At 39.4% G+C, this 25,159-nt stretch overlaps 1 protein-coding gene across 4 annotated transcripts; it reads left to right on the top strand.

Annotated features, from left to right (window-relative positions):
* Positions 1-11,170: 11,170 nt before the first annotated feature.
* RB195_004157 (uncharacterized protein) lies at positions 11,171-25,128 on the top strand (the record flags this gene model as incomplete). Of its 4 annotated transcripts, XM_064179854.1 has the most annotated exons (16): positions 11,171-11,207; positions 12,549-12,661; positions 18,177-18,287; positions 18,349-18,494; positions 18,739-18,924; positions 18,987-19,076; positions 19,161-19,236; positions 19,311-19,448; positions 20,436-20,546; positions 20,688-20,813; positions 20,869-21,072; positions 21,155-21,210; positions 21,302-21,394; positions 21,564-21,708; positions 21,772-21,976; positions 22,290-22,459. In XM_064179854.1, the coding sequence occupies 16 exons, from the start codon at positions 11,171-11,173 to the stop codon at positions 22,457-22,459; spliced, it is 2,007 nt and encodes a 668-aa protein (XP_064033156.1). The 4 variants fall into 4 exon arrangements, with proteins under 4 accessions (XP_064033156.1, XP_064033157.1, XP_064033154.1 ...); XM_064179852.1 differs by lacking the exons at positions 21,772-21,976; positions 22,290-22,459 and having other exon boundaries at positions 21,564-21,738; XM_064179851.1 differs by lacking the exons at positions 11,171-11,207; positions 12,549-12,661; positions 18,177-18,287; ... (9 more) ...; positions 21,302-21,394; positions 21,564-21,708 and adding exons at positions 23,999-24,166; positions 24,330-24,713; positions 24,794-24,879; positions 24,999-25,128 and having other exon boundaries at positions 21,784-21,976; positions 22,290-22,414.
* Between the last annotated feature and the right edge of the window lie 31 nt (positions 25,129-25,159).

Raw genomic sequence — 25,159 nt, 5'->3', positions numbered from 1 at the left:
ATTAAAGCACATTTCATAGCGCGGACGGATTGGGTGCACAGCAATAAACGTGATTTATCTGTCTAATTTGTATTTGCTAAGCACAAAAGCATATCATAAATATCTTAGGATTTATTAAATTCTAACTTAGTGCATAATGTTTATCATCCAAAGAAGAAAAAGAAATTGGGAAAAAGCTGGTACTTTTCTCGGAAAAGCTACAATTTATGATAATTCTGTGGGTGTGAAGTTTTGCATGTGATCACTATGTGAAATTTCAATAATTGAGGTAAGCTGAGGTCTATATTTTAAAGTGGTTGGCGACAATTTTTTTTTTCAGAAAACTTTCAATTTTTTTAAGAACATTGATTTTCAATGAAACTAGAGAAATTTTATTTTAATCTTATGAAATCGTCGGTTCATTTTCTCGCGCAGTATTCCTTTAAAGGCATCACCCCACGAATCTGAGGTGGTAGGGATTTCAGGTGGAGTATTCGTATATGGGATGGGAGACTAAGGACTAAGGGAGAGGTGATTCCGTCCATTTCTTCCTAATTGCCGTAAAAAAACGGCCTGGAAGATACGGTTTCGAGCGTTCCGGCGCGCTATTTTCTACAAAGAGTTCGATTGGAGAGATCCGCATCTTTCGGGCCGTTATGGAAGAAATGGATGGAATCACCTCTCTCCATAATCTACGATCCCGTATACGAATACTACACCTGAAATCCGTACCACATCAGATTCGTGGGGTGATACCTTTAAATACAATACAAATTTGATATAGGTGGATTGAAGGCCGCGGCGGCGACGTTATATAATTATTATTATACTGCCTATTATTATTATTGAATAGGAGTAGGTTTAGTAGAATGTATAGTAATGGATTTATTTCTATATACACATAAAATAAGCATTCATTCGCCCCTATCTACTCAGAATAATTGAAACATGAGGTCCTGGGCAAGTTACTTCCCTAACAACGACCACGCTAAGATCCAGGATTGATCCATATTTTTAGCTCAGAATTTTCGGTTTTTTTTTTTTTGCTTTTTCTTTCTGCTGTTCCTTTCTTTTCCTTCCTGTTGTTTCTTCATTAAAGCAGCTAATGGAATTCTCCCTTTTATCCATTCCTTTAACTGTTCGTTATTCTTTCACAGTGGTTTAAGGATGGCAAAGTTATGAGTTGGTGAACACTTCCGCCTGAGGTACATCCACCGCTTCCATGGCGAGGGTCCCAGACAGACTTGTTCGTTGTGGATTAAATTGGTTGATCATTAAAACCCTGGTGAACATTGTTCTACTACAGATTCTGGTCTTCGCTGGCCAAAGGATCTCGGACGGGGATTTCTGGCCCTCTGTGACCCGGGAATCACCCGAACAAAATGTCCCGAATCGGCCAGTTTTACTCTATAGGATTTAGCGGAATTTCTAGTGTCCTGCCCTTTCTTTTGGTTTTTATTTTATTTAACACCTATAGATGCATTTAAAGAAATAAAAAAATAAATAAATACGTAACGACGCATGCCTTAGCGATAAATACGACATACATGAATGAGCCAAACATGTTACTCTACCATAAAGGGGATTATATTGATCGAATTCCCGGTACTGTAGAAGAGTGTTCGACATCAATTAAGTGCATAAAAATTGATCTAATGATGCAATTTAACCCTGTGGGCGAATCACTCAGAATTATACATGCATATATCCACTAGAATTAATTAGTTTCGTTCGTGGATTGGCTCGTTGTGTTTCTTGAACCCGGCCGAGAGCCTACGCTCGTACCTGCCACTAATCTAGTCAGTGTGTATGCGCTTGAATAATTCAGAAGGGTTAGTGTTAGCGTTAGTAGTGACGTCATGGGGATAATTGTTGAACGTTACGGCTTTTCATATCGTTTATTCCCAATAAAAGCTTCAAACATTCATTTATGCGCTTGATTCTTGATTGAAAATATCGCAGACCGGCGGTAATTAGTTGTCGTGCTCCAGCTGTTCGTCTCGTCTGCTGTTTACCACTGAATTCGATTTATTCTTTCGTCTGGAGGAGTGAGTTCTTACTCAAAATCTCCATTTTAATGAGTTTCTCAACGCAAAATTCAGGATTTTAGAATTCTAAAAAAAATCCGGGGCATGACGACTCTTCCTTACTGATCTTCTTCTTTGTAGATGAAATTATTTAATAACTAACCGTCGTGACACCTAAGCATGAATTAATTTGAAGAAACTATTTTATTTTGTTTTCAATCATGCTTGTAAAATATTTTTCTTTCTATTTCTCGTAATGAGTAGAAACTAGCAATGATTTTAGTTACAAAGCAATTATTTACTTGAATTGAATAAAGAAAAAGATCGATTTTAATTTTTGGGGTCATTTATATAAATGTTGATAGGTCCGAATGATAAAATGTAGAGTTGATAGGTTTGGATAATGAGAAGTAAACAAAAGATCCCGTAAACAATATGGTATCCATGGCTAGATTGAAGAATAAGAAGAATAATCTCTACGTTGAGCTCCTGAGACCAAATTTATTTATTTATTTATTGTTTAATGAATTAATATGTTTGCGACGTCTTCTTCTGTTAGTTTTTTTTTCGATTTTTACAATTTTACTATTTTTTAGTTTATTTCCACAATTTCCCTTCGATTATTTTCACAAGAGATGGAATTGGATGTGGACAGTTAGAAATTTATAAATCTTTATCGTTAGTTAATAGCTAGTATAGTGTTGACAAGTCAACGATTATGTAGCTTCACCCTGAAATTTCAGGGAAGTTCCCTGTTTCGCCCACTCACTGCTTTTTTTTCGGGGATTTTGCACTTAGTCAGATAACATTTCCGATACAAACTATGAGCTGAGTTTTCGCAGAACTCTTTGAAATATATTAACAGGATAAAAAGATGCATACTTTCACTTCCGGTACACTTTCAGCTGCCCGCGTTTCACTGGAAATGATGCCTGTCTATTAGCTGTTAATGTTATGTTGTCCAGCCGTTTACTGGAATAAGATCCTCCTCATTTTTTAAATAGTTGAGAACTGGAAAAATCGGTTGAGTTTTATCTTCTTTAGTGGAAGGTTTACCGTTTCAACACTATTTATTTTGATCATATTCAGCCATTTTACCTAATGGCTAACTTATTTGTTGTTTACTTCATTGTTTTTTTACTTATTTACTTCTTTGGCACGAGCTACCTCCTTAACCATCCATGCACTCGTGCCCAGGGACATCTTTGGGACAGTCTAGATTTCGTTAGTAGCAATAGGTCGATTTTTATCGTTCAAATACAGATGAAATAGATCCGATCGGAAATTTATGAAAATTATAGTATTAATAAATCATTGTGCTAATAGTAGGGAAATAGGGAAAAATGTAGGAAAAACCTGCTTTACTTCTGATATTAATTCTGTTCTCATAGTTGTGTTAATAACAATTGAAACTTTTCACATCCCAAACAGTACTGTTTTGTAGATTTACCGTCTAGTCCAGTTCTGGAATTTTCTCCGATTTTATTCGATTTCTGTTGTAATTCTAACGCCCTAAAATCATACTTGTTGCCCTGGGGCTGTCAATTTCTTGACGCTGTCGAAAATCTACGGGTCATCTGTCACTGTGACGGAAAACATCGATGTGTGCGTGTGTGACGTGCGGGTGTTCGTGTGCGGTGCGGTGTTCAACTACGACCGAGATCTGTGAGATCAGCTGGTTGCAAGAAAAAAAAAAGAAGAAAAGAAAGGAAAAAACAACGCTCCTCGTCTTATCTGATCCGCTCGCTTATCGCCGGCTCGTGACCAGCTTACGGTACACTCATCCAACCAGTGGCTCAGCTTCCTGTTTATCGGATTTCTTATCGTGGATTCGAATCTCGGCTACGGGTACTAAGCCGTCTAAGCAGTATATGAGCTGATACAACATTGGACTTCGTTGCGAAGTGAAAATCTGACAAATCAATCAATATAGCGCTTTCTCTTGATTTATTGCATTTTCTTGAATACAGTAATTAAATAAAAGATAGATCCGATCACAAATTTAAGGAGATTATAGTATTAAGATGAATGGGGAAGTATTATTAGGGAAAACCTACTTCAGTTCTGATATCAATTCTGTTCAGATAAATTTGCTAATAATAATAATAATAATAATAATAATAATAATAATAATCGGAACCAGAGAAGGTTAATTTAATTATTTAAGTGTCAAATGGAAATTATTGTTAGAATATTAAAGCCGTTCCTGTAGATTTTTTTTCAGTCCGTAAAAATACCAATTACTTGAATTCCCATCTTAAGTTACTCAAAAAAGGCTTAAGGCTTAAGGTTAAAAAGGTTCCTCGCTTGAGCAGAAATTTTAAATTTGGCACTTCGTGTTTCTAACATTTAGATCCTGCCCGCTTTCCTTTCAAGCGGGCAAATCGAACAAGAATCTTGATCAATAATCGATCGGCACGCATAATTTTTCCTGCTCTGGTGATTATATGATTTAAGAAGTTGGAAAACGTCTATGTGCTTTTTTTTAAAAGAATATTTCCAAAAATACGTGAAAATTAGTTGTTTTTTTCTTAAACAATACTTTTCTATTCAGAAAATTCTTCAGGTAAAGCAATAAATTATTAGTGATTTTTTAAGGGAAATCCGGAAAGACTTTAGACTATCCTTAGATTTTGTTCGATCGAGTACTGTGATAGATCAATTACAAAATTTTATCAACACTGTAGAATCAACGAGAAACACATTTTGTTGCATTGACGACAGTCGTCTCGTTTTATTTTGCTTTTTGTTGTATTTTCCTTTTTTTTGCTTCAGTCGTAAAGCTAGAGCTGTATTTTGCAGTTCTTTCGGAGGACAGATTGGATTTGATAGTGTTTACAAACAAAAAAAAAACCGTCCTCTGACTCCATTGTTCAGAAATAATTCTTTTGTATGTTTTGGTGGAGAGGATTTTCTCAGGAAATTCTCCCGCTACCTTGTAAACTTTCCGTTGGATGGAGTAATTTTCTAATTTTGAAGTCGAAGGATGTTTATTTATTAAAAAAAAAACGCTGTCAAATCCAATCTGTGCCTTAAAAGGAGAAGAATAAAACTACAGTATGAAACAAATCTGTGCGATAAAAGGACTAAGCGCAGTCGAAACCAAAAAATTATACGATAAGACATATTTTGAATAAAAAGCTTTGTTGTTGTCGTTTTTTTTTTCTTAGAGTTTAAAATTTTCCCCATTGAGAGTGAATGTTTTTCGAGAAATTTCATGCACGGGTACATAGCCTGAGGATTTTCCTTGAAGAAATTGAACACTATTGTGACTCAATCCTTTGAAATTATTTCGTATACCATGCAAATTTGTTTGAAACTCACAAAGCTAACAAAAATTCAGAACAATTCCAACGAACATGCACTTTGCAGACGACTACTAATTTACATTTCTCAATTTTAATTTGCATTAATCAAAAAAAATATCGATTTTTCCGTGCACCCGTACATTGTGCTTTTCGTTCCCTCCACCACTGGTCGATACCACATACGCCATACGTACGGCTGATTAGTGTCGCATTTCTTTGAACGATCAGTTCTGCAGGAATTTTATTGCATGGAGATGCGACTATGCCTCGGCGGAACTCCATCAAAAGACGTCGATTTCTGTCCCATATGCATTTGGGACCCTCGGTGTTCCGATTTTTCTAACATTGGCCGCATTACGCGCTACTAATCCCGGATGATTTGTGGTCATCTGGAGCTTTTTTCGAGGCTCTTTTGTCCTGCGCCAAATAAGTCAGTCAGTCTATGGTTGTGATGGAGTGCGGATGAACGAACGTAAAGTGCATAGCATTTTTTTTCCGGTCACATAAATGGGCGGCGCTAGTGCTGCTGTGCGCTGAACTCATCCAGCCAACACTCACTTCACTCGACCTACCTGCTTTCTCTCTCACTGGTGCCGTGTATGACCCACACCTAGCGAGATGATCGATGTTAATCCAACAGAACCCCCTCCCCCGGCTATCGTTGTTGTTTTCTTCTTTCCCCCACCACACGGGGAGTCATACGAGTGGTGGATTTGAGCCCCGTTCAAGCTGATTATAACCGATCTCATCGTTGACGTCGTCGACTGTGTGTCTGAATCAAAATTTTCATCAAGCCAACGCACCGCCTTCTCAGGAGTTTTTCCACCTGAATCTCAGGCGACACCTCTAGTCTCAATAACAGCGGTTACAGCTATGGGCACTAACATTTTCTGTTGGGGACCTGCACAAATAATTAGCTGCAATTTGCAAACATTTTCGCCCTCATCTGTACATCATTTTTATTAATTATCTCAACAAAATAGTGCTAAAACCACGCGTTAACTTTTTATTCTGTGATAATGGTGTGCAAATTATCATACCGTAATCTTGAGAGATTTCGTTAAAAAAATAGATGACCATAAATTAATGGGAAGTTAGCATGATTCCGTCATTTTTGCTAAACTAAAGTGAACTAGGAACAAAAAAAAAAGAAATTTATTCAAACATATCAAGGATACAGGGCGGATTTGATAAGAATTCTCGATTTCTTATGGCTCACACAAAATCCTTGAGTGATCTAAGACCTTCTGTTCTTATGCAGAAAGTTTGTACAACCATGCGAGAACTGGTACTTTACCAACGTATCTCTTCGTGAACCATGTTTAACCAACCCTTTTGCTACTTATTCAATGGGATTCGTTATTATTAAGCATTGACATACTCTTCGTTCGATAAGTCATCTTATATGTACGTTTTTTGATTCTATTGTCATCTGTAACGGTCACAATGACCAGCCGAGTGATGTACAAGGACTAGTTCTCGTCGAAAAAAAAATCATCAGTTCATTGGAGGTCCAACCTTGTTATGTCTGATTTTTTTTAGCTTCATCTTCTCAAATTTAAATTTGAAACCGAAATTTGATGGATTCTTACAGTTACAAAGACTTATTCGTCGAAAATTTCCGATGTCTGGTGGAAATATTGTTTTAGATGTATTTTTAAAAGTACAACGAAGTTTATCGAAATTTCTTCCGAGTTCTTCTATTGTTGGTTTTCCTTTTGCGGGATTTTGAAGGTCTCTTTCTCTTCCTTCTTATTTTTTGTTTACTCTCTTTCTAATTAATAATCTAAAGTGCTTGGTAGACACTACTCACATCCTCTTACGTATAGGATAATCCGATGATGTGCATCCGTTGACACACTGCATCTTGCATTTTTACGTTCGTCGTGTTAGGACCACTAAACGCTGTAATTCCACATTCCGTTAATTTTATATGTTATTAATAGCTCTCTTATAATTCGCCCAAGGTCACGACTTGTTCGGTTGTCCGATTTTCCGCCTGCAGAGCTACACGTTGAACAGCATGGGTGGGAAATTTCTGACTGACTGTCGTCAGCCGAGAACTGGTCCCCTCTTCATTAAGACACCTAAGGCTGTGCGAATACGTGAGATCGCAACACTAAAACTTGTTAGGGAAAAGTGTAATCTCTTTCAAGTTATTCTGCTGATTAATGAAGCGTCTGAAGATCCCAGGATGAAATAGGATGAAATGTTCACCATATGGGACCCTTCAAATCTCCGTGATCTCCTCCCTTCATAATCGGCGCTTTAGGAGTGGATGTAGCGCAGTCAGTAAGAGGTTTGGCTGTGCTGTGACTGTACGTTTGACAGTTTGAAACCGGCCCAGTGCCAACAATTCCCTTCATTCCTCCGGGGTCGATCGATTGGCACCAAAGTTGTTGGGGAAGATGAAAACAAAAAACTAAAAACGTGACGTATCGGCTCGCCCACTCAAGTCATTCTAGAGTTGCCCCGGGGTTCATAAATCTCAAACTGAAGTCTCTGAATTGAAGACGAAAGCGTAGGCGCATCCCCGGCGGGATTGATCTCAACGCTGCGTGCGCTTCACGCTTTAATATGCGTTTTTGATAAACTATGTCCTCCATCTGTTTATTCGTAGCCGCACTCTCCTATTAGCCGCTGTGTTTCGCCGCTCCAGGAGCATCGTTTGTGCCTCATTGACATTTCCTCGAACTAAACCGATACAAAAGAGAATGAAATCGTCACAAAAGAGAACGAAATCGTTCGAAAAGAAAAATTGTCCTCAACACGTAGGTTAGGATTAAGAAATGAACTCGTTGGAAAGCAAAAAAAAATCAAGTACGTGCTCGATTTTTCTTTCTTCTTCTTTCTAAGCACTTTATTTCTTAATCCGCTGCCTGCCATATATGTCGTTTTCTCATAGTCGTCAGCTATTAGGAGGACGGACAGGCAAAATTCGATGACCTCTCTTGAAAAGTTCTGGATGTGTGTGGTCCATAGCAACCGAAATCGTAAGGAAATTGCTTCTTATTCTTGAGTTTTCTCTCTATCCAGCAATTTTTTCGACTTCTAATTCTTCTTGTTTTTTTCTTCTGTTGTGAAAATTGCTCTTTCTTTTTCTTCCCCGCTTTATTTTTTCTTTTCCTTACTCGTTTATATGCTAGAAAGTTTTGAATATTGTGATGTTAATATAAAGAATGAGGTAAGCATCAGCCAATGTGCTGCTGTTTGAGTTTCGTTAGCGTTTGAATGCTTTCCGTAGGGTGATGAGGTGCTTAAGAGAATAAATCACTTAATGTCTTTGATTTTTCCACGCTCCAATTAAGGCGAAAACGCCGAAACGTCAGCTGTTCATAAAAAAAAATCAATACCAATCTTGGCCACAGCTCAAGCAATAAAAAATCAATAAAAGACGCTAATATCGTTAAGTTGCTTTCAGATACCTTCAGTACGGTATTATTTCGCCCTTAAGAAGGGAACAGTGTTTTTTTTTTCATGATAGAGATTTACCATGTTCTTATCAATGTCTTAGGTGTGGCTCAGACCCTTTTCACTAAATAACTATGTTATATGGATTTTATTTTTGTGCTTAGCATAAACTAAGCCCATGCTAGCACATAAGAAAATGTTTTTATGAGCAATATAATAGTATTAGATGGCGTTCCTATGAGGGATATAAGGGATCAGGATTTGGTGGTTGAACGCCTCCGATTGCTCTTCGCAGTATGTGGTAGTGGGAACGAATTTGTTATTATTCAGCTATATTCTTAACTTTCTTGTGTTCTATTTCTCTATTTTTCCATTTTTCCTATTGTAATATTAAATAATAATTAAACTTAGGTTGGGTTTAAGAGAGAATTTAAGATAAAAGAAGAGCTGAGCACCGTTAAGTGATTTGAGCCGATTCGAACGATTGACGTTCGGGGAAGCATCGCTTTTTTCCAAGCGGGATTTTCTGGGAATTGACTAAGGATTCCCTAAAGGCTTGGTCATACTTAAATCAAATCCTTAGCTTATGACCTAGTAGGTACGATTAATGCCCTATTGAAGCGCATCTTACGCTCAGTCATACATTTTCATTTTCATAACCTCTTGATAACGCACTTTTTTTGCGAACCTACAGTATTCATATATGTCCATGAGTTCGCCCCTACCTCTACATTCCCAAAACTTATGTGAAGATCTTTGAAAGAGCGTAGTTAACCCGTGTAATACGTTTATCTTAAGGTATTCCTCTAACAAACTTATTTACTCATTGTGCGTTTGCTCGTTCCTCACGAGTACTAGGTTTTTTTTTCGATTAGAACGGATTAGATAATAAGGTCACTTTTTGCGTAATATCATTATTACCTTACATTGTTGTTAAATTGGTAAAAGAGGCTTTTTTCCATGCATGTAAGTACGTAATTCATGTTATTTTACTTTAATTACGTTCCGTTCCATTAGAATATACAATTATAATGACATGTTTGCTTCTCAGTGAGAATTGGTACACTGCACTGGTGACGACAACCTAATAATCCAGTAGGAAAAAAAATAGTTTAGCAGTTGACTCGGTTCTTTGTAGTGTATTTATGTCACGATTTTTGTTTTCTTCTAAATTTCTCAATGTTACGTCAGTAATTTTTTTTTCGAACTTTTATATCCAGGGACTCTTCGTTTTCTTTACGATTTTCATGTCTATCCAGCCTTTCCCTTAGGATTTCTCATCTGAGGAATCAAATGACTGAAAAAACCTTGTTACCCTGAGAAAACTACGCACGCAAGGGAGCATCTCACAAGACAGTAGCTGAGGTAGCCATCATTGGAAATAATTATTGGATTAAATTTATCATTGAAAAAATAAAGAAAATAAGAGATCGGGAAAATTGAAAAGTGATGGAAAACTTCAGGATAGGAAAAAAGGTATAAAGAAGGAGTAATAGGGGTTCTTCCCCCAAATTTTTAACCATTAAAGAGTTGGAAGCGGAGCGAAAAAGAAGTAAAAATGTTATCGCTTGTCTATACTTTTTTAAATTCATGTAAATCCCTACGTGATCATAAATTAGGGTCAACGATTCCTTGAAAAACGGATACAGATCGAGCTTTACTCCCTAGAAAACACCTGCCTAACGTTCTAATATAATAAAAAATATAAAATAACATAGTGAATAGAAAATAGAACAGGACAGAAGAAAATAATAAAATAATAGGAATATAGTTTTAAAAAATGTAATTTAATAGTAATACAATAACGAAGAGTATAACAGAAATATATAATATAACACAATAATATAATTTAAAAAAATAATGCAATAGAAATATAATAAAAAAGGGTATATGCACGTATTTGTAGATGTTTTCTGAGATAAATTTCGATGTTTGTGTACGCTCATCTGAAGTAGCCCTCATTCCTTTAACCTCAACAATGGAGATATTCAGTTTTTGAAAATGGCGGACAGTCGCGTGTGATCTACGGATGGTAAGCGGGAAAAAACCGGTGCAAAAAATCCACCTAGCAAGCACGGCAACAAATAAATAGAACGTTGCCACTTCTTTTTCTCAATTTTCTTTTCATCTTCCTTCCTCATCAGTTTTTTTCGTCGTCCACCATCAATTACTACTTAACACTAAGGTTAAAGAGCTTTTAAACCACGCCTATTCCAATTATTGTGCATGCTGAGTACTTCCTTAAGATATAAAACACTCGGCGCTGGTGCAAGTGTTATTTTCTTCCTCTCCACAGTTCTCCTTCCATGTGCTCCATGTTTTCTAACCGCTGGGATTTTCACTCGAACGCTACGTTACCCGTTCCAGAACTCTGTGGTTTCGCAACGATCCGAGTTCTGCTACCGTTGGTTCAATAACGAAAAGTGATCAGCGATCGCTCTTCACATGAGCAACAATCAGGTGAATGTGGAGAATTTCCACGGTGAGTACCGTAATTGATTTGTTGATTTATTCATTTGTATATCGTAAGAAGTGATGAAGGACTTTACTGTACTTTGTTTACTTTACTGTAGGTACTTTGTGCGGGAAATTTTACTTTTTTCTTGTTCTTTTTGATTAGGTTTTTGATGGGAAACAGTTGTTGTTTCTTATCAATCTAGATCAATATCTTATCCACATTTTCATCATAGTCAAGGGCTGTAACCGCGGATGGGGTAAATGAGTTCCTAGCAAAGGGTCAGCTGAATGAGCCAGTCGTAATAAGTTCACATCTTCTGTCTTTTTCTTCATTACAACCCTCTCCCCACTTCATTCTTTACCGTTTTTTGTTTTTTTTTCTGATTACTGTATTCATAAGACATCGTTTTATGTTCATTTCGCCAAACACAAAAGAGGATAATACGATCGGAAGCAGAGCTCATTATACTGATTGACAGCTATGCCAAGGATAGTCTCAAACATTATCCATGACTTGGAACGCGCTGCAATCGGGGCGCCCGAGATAGGAACGAACAAATCTGCGGGCGGAAATTAGCTCACAGAAACAGAGAATACGACTGCACCTCTTGAGGAGGAAGAATTTTCCGGGAGACAGTAGAACAGACATAGGAAGGACTAGATGAAAAGAAAAAAAAAAGCAGAAAAAAAAAACTGCAGAGGAAGAATAATGGTGCATGGATAGCAATTCCGATGGCGAGGGCAGGGGGAGATTCGTCATGCAATTAGATTTTGTGATAAATGATATTCAGAAAGGTGTCTCAGGAATGCGGCAGCCGCACGATAGCTGAACCGCCTGCGACGAAGCCGACTCCATAATGATTCTAGAAAAATTCGCTCGATTTTAGATTCAGCGCCTGTTGTACAGCGTTTATACTTCAACGCACCGAAATAGTCTCGCTGCTCGCTCTGCATCTTGCGCAACGATCAATACTCTGGTTGTCTGCTCCATTCTCTCGAGTCTTTCATTCGGATTCTCCAATGCTAAAAGTTGTATTATGGGCGCTATCGCTTAGACAGGAAGGGAATTTTCCGGAATAATCTGCCAGCCAGCGATGAAAATACGGATTTGATTGAGAAAGAGCGCGTTCGATGTATTCTTGTCTGAGCCGCATCAACGCAAGCGTAGCTAAATTTCCCCACGGATTTTCCTGCACAAACAACAGCTTTTCCGGATGATCTCCGCAAATTGCCGCATCGACGGTTCGCACCGACGCCCCTCCCTCTCACAGTATAAAAAATTTTTCTGAAACAGCGTTTTTTTCGTCGAAAATGAAATAGTTGTAGTCCTTTTTTGAAAGAAAGGAGTTATTGATTTTTTTTCCAGCAACAGCGGCCGTGCCTGGTCCGTCGCTGATCAATCGACCACCGGCGCTTGTGATTCCAGGGATATACGAGCCGAATAAGCAACGATACGATGGTACGCGGAGAATGTTGAAGGTATGTTCTTTGATTCGATGATTTTCAGTTTGAATTGTGTCGTTGATTACGGTATACGTTCTATTAGTTTGCACTTTTCTTTTTTCTTAGCAAAATCTGCGTTGATTACTACGTTTAGCTTTGATTTGACGTTGGCCCTTAACCTTTTTTTTTTGTTGATTTGATCAAATCAGCACTAAAGTCAATTAATCTATACGGAGATAATTTAATCCATGCGGACGAGTTTTCGGGGAGAGATTCGGGCGAGTTCTGTCGGGCACTTTCGGAATACTTAGATATCAGTTCTTTAGAATTATCTATCCTTGATACCACTAACAAACCGAAGCTGACCTTCATTGGGAAAATCCTTCAAAATTCAAAAATCCGTCAAAAGACCCGAGAACTGGTCCCGTGAAGTTCTCGCCCACTTCATGGGACCAGTTCTCGGGGAGAAATTCGGACGAGTTTTCCTTCCTAAAAAAAACTGGTCAAACATTTTCTAAACTCGCGGACACGAGTTCCCAGCACTCTCATTTTTGGTTACTCATCTTAGCTATGTACATACTTCTACAGCAAAAATTCCTGACTTCTTTGGATACTCTGACAAGCTGCAGGGAAATATTTTCCTGCAAAGAATATCTAGGAGTTTCCCACAGAGATCTCTTCCCTATGATTTTCAATCATTTTCCTCTTTTGAATAGTGAGAATAGTAGTTTATAATGTGGACTTTGTCCTTTCTTTTGGCCTCTGAAAAAAAAGAAAGACCCAAAGATTTTTTTTCTGACCATCTTAGACTTTTTCTTTGCTTCTCATATAAATCTATTGAACATGAAGCATTCAAATTTTAAGGTCACGTGGACACTCGTGAATGCGTCCAAGTGGCTACCGTTAAGCCTGGAGTGTTTGTAATCCGAGCCGTAACTGTTCATTTCTGTTAATGTCAAGAACGCGTGCAAATTTCTGCAAACATTTCTGCGAAACGGCAAAACTCGTACCGGTCACGTATTATTTTATTTTTAACGATAATTGTCTCTTCAAACAATCTCAATCGTCACGTTATTAGGTTTTTCTCGAAACCCGTTGGCCATTCAAAATGATTTCATGATAATTGTGAACGTTCTTCTGTGTGACGAGAAAAAATCAAATAAAGGTTCGGCTGACAACTTCATTAGTTTTACTAATAATATATTACCTAATAACGATTAAAAACCGCCATATTTCTGGAAATGTTAAGCGGCCGCGAAGGTGTCATCAACGATAATTCGTTCCGTGCTCGGTTCTCGGTCAATTGTTTTTTTTTTTCGAGGAAATTTATAGCAAGCATGGCCGGTGCTTGTTCGGGCGAGCGATAACGTAGGTGGATTTGCGCTCAACTATCCGCAGTCCTGCGTCATCGTGCAATAGCGCGCCTCGTCGTCCACGAGCGCAAAACATTCATGATGGCTTAATTGAATCCTCACACATGGCTCATAATACATTTTCCGTAGCAACGACGACAAAGAGTCATCACGGCAGCAGAGGGGAGATGATTTCAGGGCGACAGACGTCGACGACGACGGGTGGAGGTGAAGGGGACATCGGATTTTCACGAATAAAATCGTGTGAACACCCCAATAATTTTAAGAGAAATATTCCAACAACTCTTTTTAAGTTCCAATTTTTTCCTGCAAGGAAAAAAATACCATCTGTGCCTTGCTCATGCATAACATTTTGATCCTGAATTTTTTTTTTTGGTGCATCAGGTCATCAGGTTCAGCTTCTAAGAAAAGTAATTGATTGGCTGGAAAAAAACACTCTTTCGATTGCGATTTGTCGATTTTTAAGGGATAAAATAAAAAACAATAATAGTAAAATAATTCTTCTTTATTTGGTCGACGATGATGTGAATCTTCAGTTTCTGATTATGTGCATCGCCTGTGGAAACATGTCTTAATTTCACTACAGGACCATCCGTTGTGTTTTCTTCGGACAACTGATCTTATTTTTATGGAAATGAGCATAGTTGCCTATATGAAAAGCATGGTAACACCTTTGGAACTGTGTCGCTTAGATGCTTTAGTGTCAGTTGTCCAGTTTTTCGATTTTTTGGGAGAAGTGAAACATCTGTGCTTTACCGTTGTTTTTCCAATATGTTCCTTGCTTCTGCATGCCCTGAACAAGCTGCGAATTCTCATCTGGATAAGTGTTCCTGGCTGTAGATTGCAGCGTTGCTTTCTGAATTTCCTGTTCCAGATGATACCTTCAAGCCTCCTTCGCTAGTGTTTTAGTGTCAGTTGTCCGTCACACAGACATCTGCTTCTTCTTTGTAACCTTAGGAACATAAGTGCAAGTTGTTTCAAATCATTCAACAGCAATTAAATTTAAGTGCAATAGTTCCGAGCATCAGCAAGTGCTTTCCGTTAAATTTTTTGCTTTACACGCCTTTTGGCTTGTGTGAGTTGTCCACAAATCTCGCGTTCGCCTACGTCTACGTCGTCTTCTTGCGGATAGGCACGTAATGCTTTACAGCCGTTGCGTGTTTATGTATAAACGTGTGTCTGTGTTTGTGCATTAATGACACCGTGAATACAGGAAACACGTACATATTGGCACGGTGTGGGCGTGGCTGAGTCACGCGACGCTTAAATGACTATTGACGCAGTTGGCGGCGGAGGTCTGGTGTGGGTGGTGGTGGCTGAGTGGAAAAACATCGGATCCAGCAACTTATCTCCATCATCGTATGGAGCGGATAGGAAAACGATCCAAGGGACGTATGGATACTGTAGAGGCTACTGTGCCAACTGTGGATCGATCGGAATCGTGGTGGTTTGAAATATATGGGGACAATTACTTTTTAATTACTGACTAGTAATTAAGAGTTTCCTCTGCTAATTTTTCCTGTGAATAAATATTAAATAAATAATTGAAATCAATAAAATCCACTATCACCTAACTAAACTAACTGTCAACTTTATTGATTTCGGGAATTTATTTCCCTTCTCAAAAACGGTCTCCTGATATTGTTTCTAAGATCAAAAATTCCTTGGAAAAGCGATGTACTGAAATGCTACCAAGCTTTCGAAGCAAAAACTTTTAGAACACTATTCTACCATTCATTAAGTGCTGAATAAATAAAAAAAATAAATAAAAATAAAATGATAAAAATAACTAATAAAGACACTACACTAGTTACACCATTATGATGAGCTATGTATGTATGAGAGGTATAGAAAGGGTCAAAATTCGAATCGTCATGAAATACAGGAATTTCCAATTCGTACACCAAATAGCTCTCTACTTTTACTTAGATTTATCTTCGTACTGTACCGGAAAAGAAATTCTGTAGTCCATTCGTAGGTCGTGCGTGGATTTATATGAAAATTTTTTGAATTTAAAAAAAATTGATTTTTTTACACAAATTTGCATCTTTGTATGCAGGCAGACCCTGAAACAGAAGCTGAAAATATCCCTAAAGCTACAAATGTGAGAGAGATGTGATGTACATCCTATTATCCCGAAAATTCGTTACGTTTCCCGTTCGGGAAAAATTGACAGATCAACACTGTTTACCACTTCATTTCTTGCTGATTTTTCTGCTGGATAAAATTTGTTTAGTTGTTTTTTTTTCTGTCACCTCAAAACGAAGCGGGGCTCAGCGAGGGCAGCAAGCTGCCGGCCGACGAAAGAGGCGGCGGTGAGGGCGTCAGCTGATACCTCGCCGACGACCCTCACCACCTTCACCGACCTCTTTCGTCGGCTTTCATCCAAATATTTATTTATTTATTTGTTGACGAATTTGTTTCGAGAAACTCGCGGTGGCGCGATTTCATTTCTCAGATAAACTGTACATTTAATGTGTTTCAAAAAATTGAACTTCGAAAGATTACAGCCGTTTGAAAAAAAAATGATTCCGTCACATTTTCGCGACTTTTCGGCGAAACTCTGGAAGGATGTCACAGAAAATTCCTGATGCATCTTTTACATTCCTTTCATTTTTTCCCGATTTCCTTAACGCTATCATCTCTCACATGCGCTTTGCAATTATTTTCTCGACACATTACACTCACACTTTTGTTCCTCATTGTTGCTCAAATCTTCTCTTCTGCAAAGAAACTTCATGTTCTCGTTTAGAAATATCACGCAGAATTCTCCAAAATCTTGCGAGCAACGAATTTCTCGTTGTTTCTTTGTAAAATTCTGCTAATGTTACACTGCAACTAATCATCAAATCGCTTTCAACGTGTTTTTCATCCTTTTTTTCTCAAAGCCTCCCGGGGATTTTTTCTTTTTTGTTCTTCTCCCGTGCCATTTCGTGCCATTTCGTGTCTGACCACTTCTGACCTCCACTATCCTCGGTCAGAAAATGATCGAGAAATATTAGTGGATGACTCAATGGTAATTTATTACGCTGGGCAATTAAATACTGTAGTGGCTAAACAGCGGTCAAATGATCATGAGGTAAAAATCATGAGTTAATCGTGCAGAGTAATGCTACAATTTTGTTGAGTCAATTCTCCTAATCAATCGATATCAGTCAGGAAATAAGTGGAACTTTGGAATTTACGCAGCAAAGCTAAGTACCGTACCTTCGAGATGCGTTTGCTGCCGCAGAATTCTGAACCACCGGGGTTTCTGAGATGCAAAATGAAGATGTAACTGAAAATATCCTGAACAGACACCAATTACAGTAATTCAAATGGTTCTTGATAATAATTATGTAAAGAGGAGCAAGTCTTGCTCTGTGAGTTCTAGAAAATTTCCTGGAAAATATTATAATTAGAAAAAAAATCAGGAAATTAACTAACGACAAGAAACTTGATATTAGTAGCCTCAAAATGAGCTTAGCGAAATTTCTAACGGATTGGTAACAAGGTGAAAACAGGTGAGATAACTGTTGAACAAATTGCTTGACACTAAAATTTGCATTGACACTAAAATTGCTAAAAAGGAAAAAAAATCGATAGTGTTAGTGTGTCTCTCCGGTTGATGACTCTGTGCCTGTAGTAGTAGTAGGAAGTAGTTTGTAGAGTAATCGTAATATTACAATTTTGTAGTACTCTTTCGTTTTTTTTGTACTCTTTTGTAGTAAAAAAAAAGAGTTATTTTAGGTCTAGAACCAAAATGTAACCTCTTCGATCGCATATGTGTGGAAAAAAATCAGCAGTAGATTAGTTGGGCCTACCTGAATGTGGAATTTGAGCAAATAAGAACCAAACCGACTAATTTCTTTCCTGTCTTTCTTTGGTGTCACGTCAATCTCTGCTGTCATCAGCTTAGAGTTAGGACTAAAGACTATTTTTGACTTTCTACTTAAGTTTAAAGGATTTGCGTAAGAATCGGTCACGGCGAAAAAAAAAACTCACGACCACCTGCTGCATGACGCACCCATCACCTGCCGAAAGTACACGTCACAGCGAATTTTTTGGCTCTTTTTCTCCTCAAATCGTCTGTTTTCTCTTGAGAATGCAATCATTTCGCACATCTATTGCAATCTTGGATTTCGAGAGAAATCTAAAGATAGCTTTCCTTAGATTCCTCTGAAAATTGTCAATTTCAGTCGCCTCCGTTGATCTGCGAACAAGGCCCGTCAGCGCCTTCGTCGCCAACTTCACCACGACCTCGTCGACCGTTTCCGCTCACTGAAGACGCGATGCATCGAATCAATCTGGTCTGTTCCCTCTTTTTTCGTGTACAAATCAATAATCCATACCTAGAAGCTGATCTTTCAGTTGAGCTCCGGTTACGACTACGGCAAGTTGTCACCGATGTCAACGTACGCGACATCGGATCTTGGCTCGAGTCCAAGATCGTCAATCAGCGTGGCTTCGGCAAATTTATCACCGTGGATAAATTTTCGTGAGAACCATAAGAACAGGTAAGTGTGTAACTCGTGTTCCTCGCATTTGAGGTGACAATGTAGACGTAATTGACAGCAACGTAGTGGAACTCATTTGTCAGTCAGATCTACGGATGCCTTTTGCATGGAAAATTTCCTCACCTGATCATTTAGTGCTTACCTGCTTGTTTCATGATTATTCTACAACATTCTACATACTAATTCTACAAAATTCCGAACTAATTCTACAAAATTCCGACAAAAACAATATCGATTGATTCAGCTTCGATCTCGACGATGGCGGATCGGATGTGTGCAGCAAAGAGCTGTTGTCTCCCGGGATGATGCTCTCTCCCGCACCGTACTCACCGTTCTCGGACTGTGAGGACCCAGAGACACCGTACTCCACCTACGCACGATCACCGAACTTATCGCCGAACCCGTTGACGCGCAGTTTCAACCATTTTAGGTACTGTACCTTTGAAGTTTTAGAGAGGCGAGGTGGTGAGGTCCTCTACGGAAATGTTACAGTTTTGATCAAATACGAAGCAGCAGTTCGATGTCAGGCCGCCACCACAACCTCATGGTACCAGAAACGCATACATTAGATCCTGAATCACGGTGGGTGGAGTGGTCGCCGCTCGAACCGAGGCTGCTGGAAAAAAAATTAATCTTTGAAAAATGGAGAAAAAAAACTATGTTTAGAGAGCGAAGTCGATCAGACAGCGATATGTCACCAAAAGAAGAACGTATGGACACATCGCTGCAATCGACAATCTCTGTAAGACTATTGTAATTTTGAAAAAAGGCTAGAAAGACAATATAGACACTTCTCGTGACGTACCGTATTCGTAGGTTCCTGCAGCGACATCTAGACGCCTCTCGTCAACAGGACAATATAAAAAGCGACTTCTACAGAAGTATCAAGAAGAACAAGAGGAACGACTAGCGTCAAAACATCGAAGTAGTAGCAGTCCGCCGCCGAGCGCTACAGTATGTTTGTCCTTTAATTTCTATTTCCACATCTACATATGTGTAATTAACTGCGCCACGGTATTTGTGCGTGAAACATACGGGGCTACGCAGTGTTCGGATGCGTATTCATCCAATTCCACTTGACTCTGATAAGTTATTATTTTATTATATTTATTTATTCTTTTTGCTCCTAGAAATTATACAAACAGTAGAGGAAATTTGCTTTGATCGGCAACAGGCACAATTTTTTCTTGCCCTTTTTTTTCGTGTTGCGTTAATTTTGACTTTTTTTGGGTCCAGGTACATATTGGTACCTGTCACTACTGTGCACACCGTTGTTGTATCAATTTTCTTTTTTCTACTGAAGTTTATTTTATTTTATTTATTTATTTATTTATTACGCTCAAAGGCGTGCCCAGAGTATGAGGCAAGGAATGAATACAAATAAACAATAGAAAATCTAACAATGAGAAGAGTAGAATGAGAATAAGCAGGGATAAGTCACGCGAACAGTAAAGCAGGGGACAATTTAGTAATTTCAAAAAGCACATAAACTCGATAGGGTGAGGATTAAGATTCTTGGAAAATAAGAAAGTGCAGATAGGCTATTAGTATTAAAAATTAGTAGCTTCCAATCACATCAGCCAGCAAGATGCCCTCATAAAATTAATAGGTACAACATCGGCAGTTCGGCAAGCGGGTATACTGGCTCACCCCACTCAACCGGTGAGTAGAAAAGGAAGCACTAATATTATAGATGCCAGATAAAGAAGTAAAGGGGAATAACAACAGTGTAGAGAAGGTTCAAACTAAATATCCAAGGAAGTGCGCATAGGAACTGCACGTTAGAACGCATTAGACCGATCCCTGCTAGGAAAGTGGAAGCAAATAGAAGAAAGTTCAAAAGAAGAACAAATCAAGCTACTAGTTACGTAAATAATAAAGCAAAATACAACATACATAGTACACGACACGTTATGTGTTACTACGTTGGAAATTTTTCAGGAATCCGAAATAGATGACTCAGATTTACGTAGTGTGAGTAGATTGGCTTCAAGGCAACCTACGATCGAAGAACCGCCACCGTCACCACAACATGAGAATACAAACGAAAATGTACGAGTTTTCCTTTCTCTATTTTTTCCCCAAGTTTTTCACTCTCAAATCTCAATCAAAATCAAAAATTTATGTTGATCGACGAGAAACTATAATCAAAGGCTATAATTTGAATTCGTATTTTATTTTCATCTGCTTCAGTTAGAAAATGCCATGCGACAAGCGCTTGGCGGTCAAAGTCAAATCCAAATGTGGATGGAACGACAAATTGTGGCGCTACAAGCGGTAAACATGTACAACAATGCGATGAACAGCGGACTTCTTCAGGTTCGTTAGTGATCCTAAGCACTAATGAAATCGCAAATCCGAAGCCATTCTTTAGGTCCCAAATCCACAACTGCTCGCCCCGCCCACTGATCACCTTCCACGCTCACCACTGTTGCGACAGAGTACGGTAGACATCACCGGTGCAGGACTTGGTGCAGGTCCTGTCAAAGGTGCGACCCTATGGAGGCGAAGTCGATCGGAGTCGGACGTGAGCCGAAATCTTACAACGGGACCGTTTGTCTGCGCTACATGTGGCCAGGTAAGAATACATGTGGGCGGAGCAATGGAGCGGTTATGATCGGATTGATCGTGCGAAGTAATCAATAATTTCCTCCTTTCAGGCATTCGCCTTACACGATCGTCTAGCAAAGCACATCGCTTCTCGTCATCGGGATCGGTAGGTTTGCCGTTAGTGACACGGATCACGCGTGGATCATTTTTACTGATCATTTTACTGATCATCAGCAATCGATCGTATCGATTTTCAGCTCTGCATCTGCTTTGGCTGAGGCCGATGGCGCGAAATCGCATAAGTGCAACATTTGTAACAAGAGCTTCGGACGGAGCGATATGCTAACAAGGTTTGTTGCGAAAAAATAGTTATCGATCGATCCTTCTACTGCAACACAGAAAAATTCAGTTTCTGATAAAAATAATTACATAATAACAGTAAAAATTCCGATTTCTTCCATGTAGATTTGTGTACTTTGCTAGTGGTAGTTGTCCTGTGCTAGTTGTCCATCTCTCCAGGCATATGCGATTGCACACCGGTCTGAAGCCCTACAGTTGTCAACTATGCGGGCAAGTGTTCTCGCGTTCGGACCACCTCAGCACACATCAACGGACACACACGGGAGAAAAACCTTACCAATGTCCATTATGCCAATACGCAGCGGCAAGTCGCTTTAACTCGGAAATCACCTAGACAATCAATAAATCATCGATCTACTCATTTCAGAGTCGTCGCGATATGATCACTCGTCATTTGCGGACGCATGTACGCCCGGATGGTTCCCCGGTGGACATTTCAGTGCCTATCGCTCAACTCTCATTGACACCGTCAATATCGCCCGTCCCGGCAAATTTCGGTCATACTTCGCCGCAGTCGGCGACGGCGGGCGATGTTCGCCAGCTGCTCAATACGGTTGGCGGAAGTCTAGAAGGTGAGTTGACTGCACATACTCTATTTTTTCAATAACTTTCTTCCGTAGAACAATTCTCAGGTAGCAACTGACTTGCTACCAGAGCAAAATTTTTTTTCCAAAAATGTATTATGTGGGAAATTTTAAAATATTGAAGGACTGCTTTTTTCCGCTCCTTTCCACAATCGCAATTTTTCCACGCGTGCCACGCTCTTTTCTTTATTTTGCGGTAGCTGTCGTCGTCATGACGCGAAAAATCGCGAAGTAAAGACTAGTCGAACACATTTCCCCATCTTATCTTTCCTCCCATTCCCAATCAATTATCGATTTTCAGTACCGTCGTTGTCGTCCGGTGAAAAGTCTGCGTTTCTTCCAACGTCTGCGCGTCTCTTATCACCACACTCTCTCTCGTCAGTCACGCCTACTTCTCACTCACCAGTGTTATCCAGACAAGCAAGCGTTGGTGGATTTTTACCAACTCAAGGAATTGGGAACCAATTGTGATACATTCTTGTATTATGCTTATTGATTTTTCTTAGGTGGGACTTGGCTGGTCCGTAAGGAGAATTTTACTAAACATTTATATAGTAATTGCATGATTTCATGCAATGCGTGGTGGCCCATGGGTGAAAAATTTTTTATCCGCCAACACCAACGTTGGATGATCAACGGATTGATTTTCCTCTTCTCTAATAAAGAAAACATGGGCCATCCGTTCGTTACAAAAGCGATTATGGAATCCATAACATCCAATAATCGATAATTCGACTTTCAAACACTGCTGTAATTTGTCGATCAACCTTTGAGTATGAGGTGTATTTACGAATTACTATGGATCTGAGGAGTTTCTAGCAGTCATTTTTAACACTCTCGTCTTACTTACTATCGTTGATCGATATATTGATTGACTACTGTGACCTGTACTCTACACTAACCGGTGATAGAAAATGATCTAATGTATTCATGATGAACCTAATTTTTCCAGAAATTGTTGGCCCACGTACCGCTTTAACTCCTTATGTGTCTGTCGGTCTTTTAGCTTTCCTCTCCCGCTCTTTTCTCCCACTCTTTCTTTCCAATATTTTTTACTTTCTCTATTTTCTACTTAATATTTGGGTCATTGTTATTATTTTCTTTGTATCTTAGTCTTTCTTCAGCAAGCGTAGTGTTTTTTGTTGTTTCTGATTGACACAAAAATCGATAAATCGATTAAATCTCTTTGTTGCAATGACAATTGTTATACTCGGTTATAACTAACCAGTCTGAACGTCCTTAGACTTCAGACTTCTTGCGGGGCTAGCTTCGCTTACCATCAGTCATGAATACAAGCTTAAAAAAATTATTACATTGAATAACTGATTTTCCTCTAAATTTTTGCCATATTTTTTTAATAGAATCTTCTCCCGTACTTTTTTTTTTAAAAAAAGAAACACACGCGTTGATGGAAGATTCCGTTGGGGTTTTTTTGTAATAATTTCACTATCTCCTGTAATTACTGCGTGGTGTTGGCGCAAAATAATCCTGTTGAGCCCACTTCCTGACGTTGTCGCACCAATCCCGTGTCGTGGAATCCGTCTCAACGTTTTGTGATGCCGGTAGACAAATAGACGCTTTGGGACCTTTCTCAGCCCATTTCATCGCTTTCTGGCGCTAGCGGACCGATTTGGGTCACCTACCCACAGGCACCTTGGCAGACTAAGACCTTTATTATATAGCATGATTATCCGAAATCCTAGGGCCGCGTATACAAGTCTGATTGTTACCTGCAGGTGGTGGCCCTGCTTTCACTAAACGCAATCAGCGGCTTCTGCATGCGCATTGGGAACATACGAGCTATATAACCTGCACTGTTATATGTCAAAAACTTCCTATAAATTGCAAAAAGGTGCAAAAAAAGTGTGTCGTCCAACACCATGCCAGAGCCCATACCCTGAAAGGTCGAGTGCCTGAAGGAAACATGGGATCTTTCGCGAAAAACATCCGTCTCCTTACATTGAACTGCCGGTTACTGTCAAGTGAACTCCAACAAGCCACTCTATCCAGATTTCTACGATATCTTCATGCACCGTTTGTGCATTGGATGAAGCACGCATCAGGGATCGCCCTCTCATCGATTTCGAGAATCACACTCTTTACTGCGGCGATGCTGATGAAAGGAATGTAGGAGGCTGTGCAATGGGTGTTAGGAACGATTATAACAATCTGCTGGAGGTATTTCGATCAACGTCGTCAAGATGCAGCTTTGTACGATTGCGGGATCGCAGAAGACTCCAAGTCTGGACCTTAAATGCTCATGCACCTACGGAAACCCCGGAAGACCACAGACCAGAACGAGGACGCGTTTTATGATGAACTCAATAAGTTGATATCCAAGATACCAAGCCAGAAGGCGGTAATTGTCGGAATTGATGCGAATGCAAAGATGGGACTTGAGCAACAATCCGATGGGCTTGGAAAATGGTTCTATCACATGGAGCAGACATCAGATAACGGAAATCGTCTCATGGACCTTTGCGAGCAGGCGAATCTCACCATTGCATCCACGCTTGAGAGGAATCATCGACGCTATCAGCTTGCATGGCAAGGGACAACCCCATTAAAGTCAGAAGAGCAGCAAAAGCGGAAGAGGCCGACTCTTAAGCTTCAATTCGATTTCGTTCTGACGAAGAATATACCTTTGTCAGATATACTAATATCTAGAGCTGTTTGGCACGTAGCATTCGATTTCGACCACCGCTCATTTCTTCTCAGCCTTAAGGTTCGGTTCCAGTAAAGGTACCGGGGAGCTCAACATCAACTGAAGCTCGACTTGGCAGGTCTGAAAAACGAGAAATGCAGGTAGAAACTCCGCCAACAAGTGACGATCAATATTGGATTACGGACCAGAGAGTGAATGACCCTGACTGTTTCACTAAATGTATTCGGTACGCTGCAAAGAGAACGCATTCAGTTTTAGCACCAAGGAAGAAGTTTGCTTTTGCATCTGCGGAGACAATATCCAAGTGCAATTCTATATGTGTTGCCCACACTGCTGTGACTTCAGCGAGGAGAAGCGTCTGAGGAGGTTGTGCCGTCAGCTGCAACGTCATCGTGAGAACGGGTGGACATCAACAGCGAAGGAGTTTGAGAAGGCGCCGGAGGTCAAGGAACCGAGAAAAGGCAAGGCAAGGTGAAGAGGTGTTCGCCTGTCCTGAACACTGCCAA

This window comes from Necator americanus, chromosome I (assembly GCF_031761385.1).
Source record: "Necator americanus strain Aroian chromosome I, whole genome shotgun sequence".
In the NCBI taxonomy this organism is placed as follows: Eukaryota; Metazoa; Nematoda; class Chromadorea; order Rhabditida; family Ancylostomatidae; genus Necator; species Necator americanus.
This window is presented reverse-complemented; position numbering and strand designations above follow the sequence as displayed.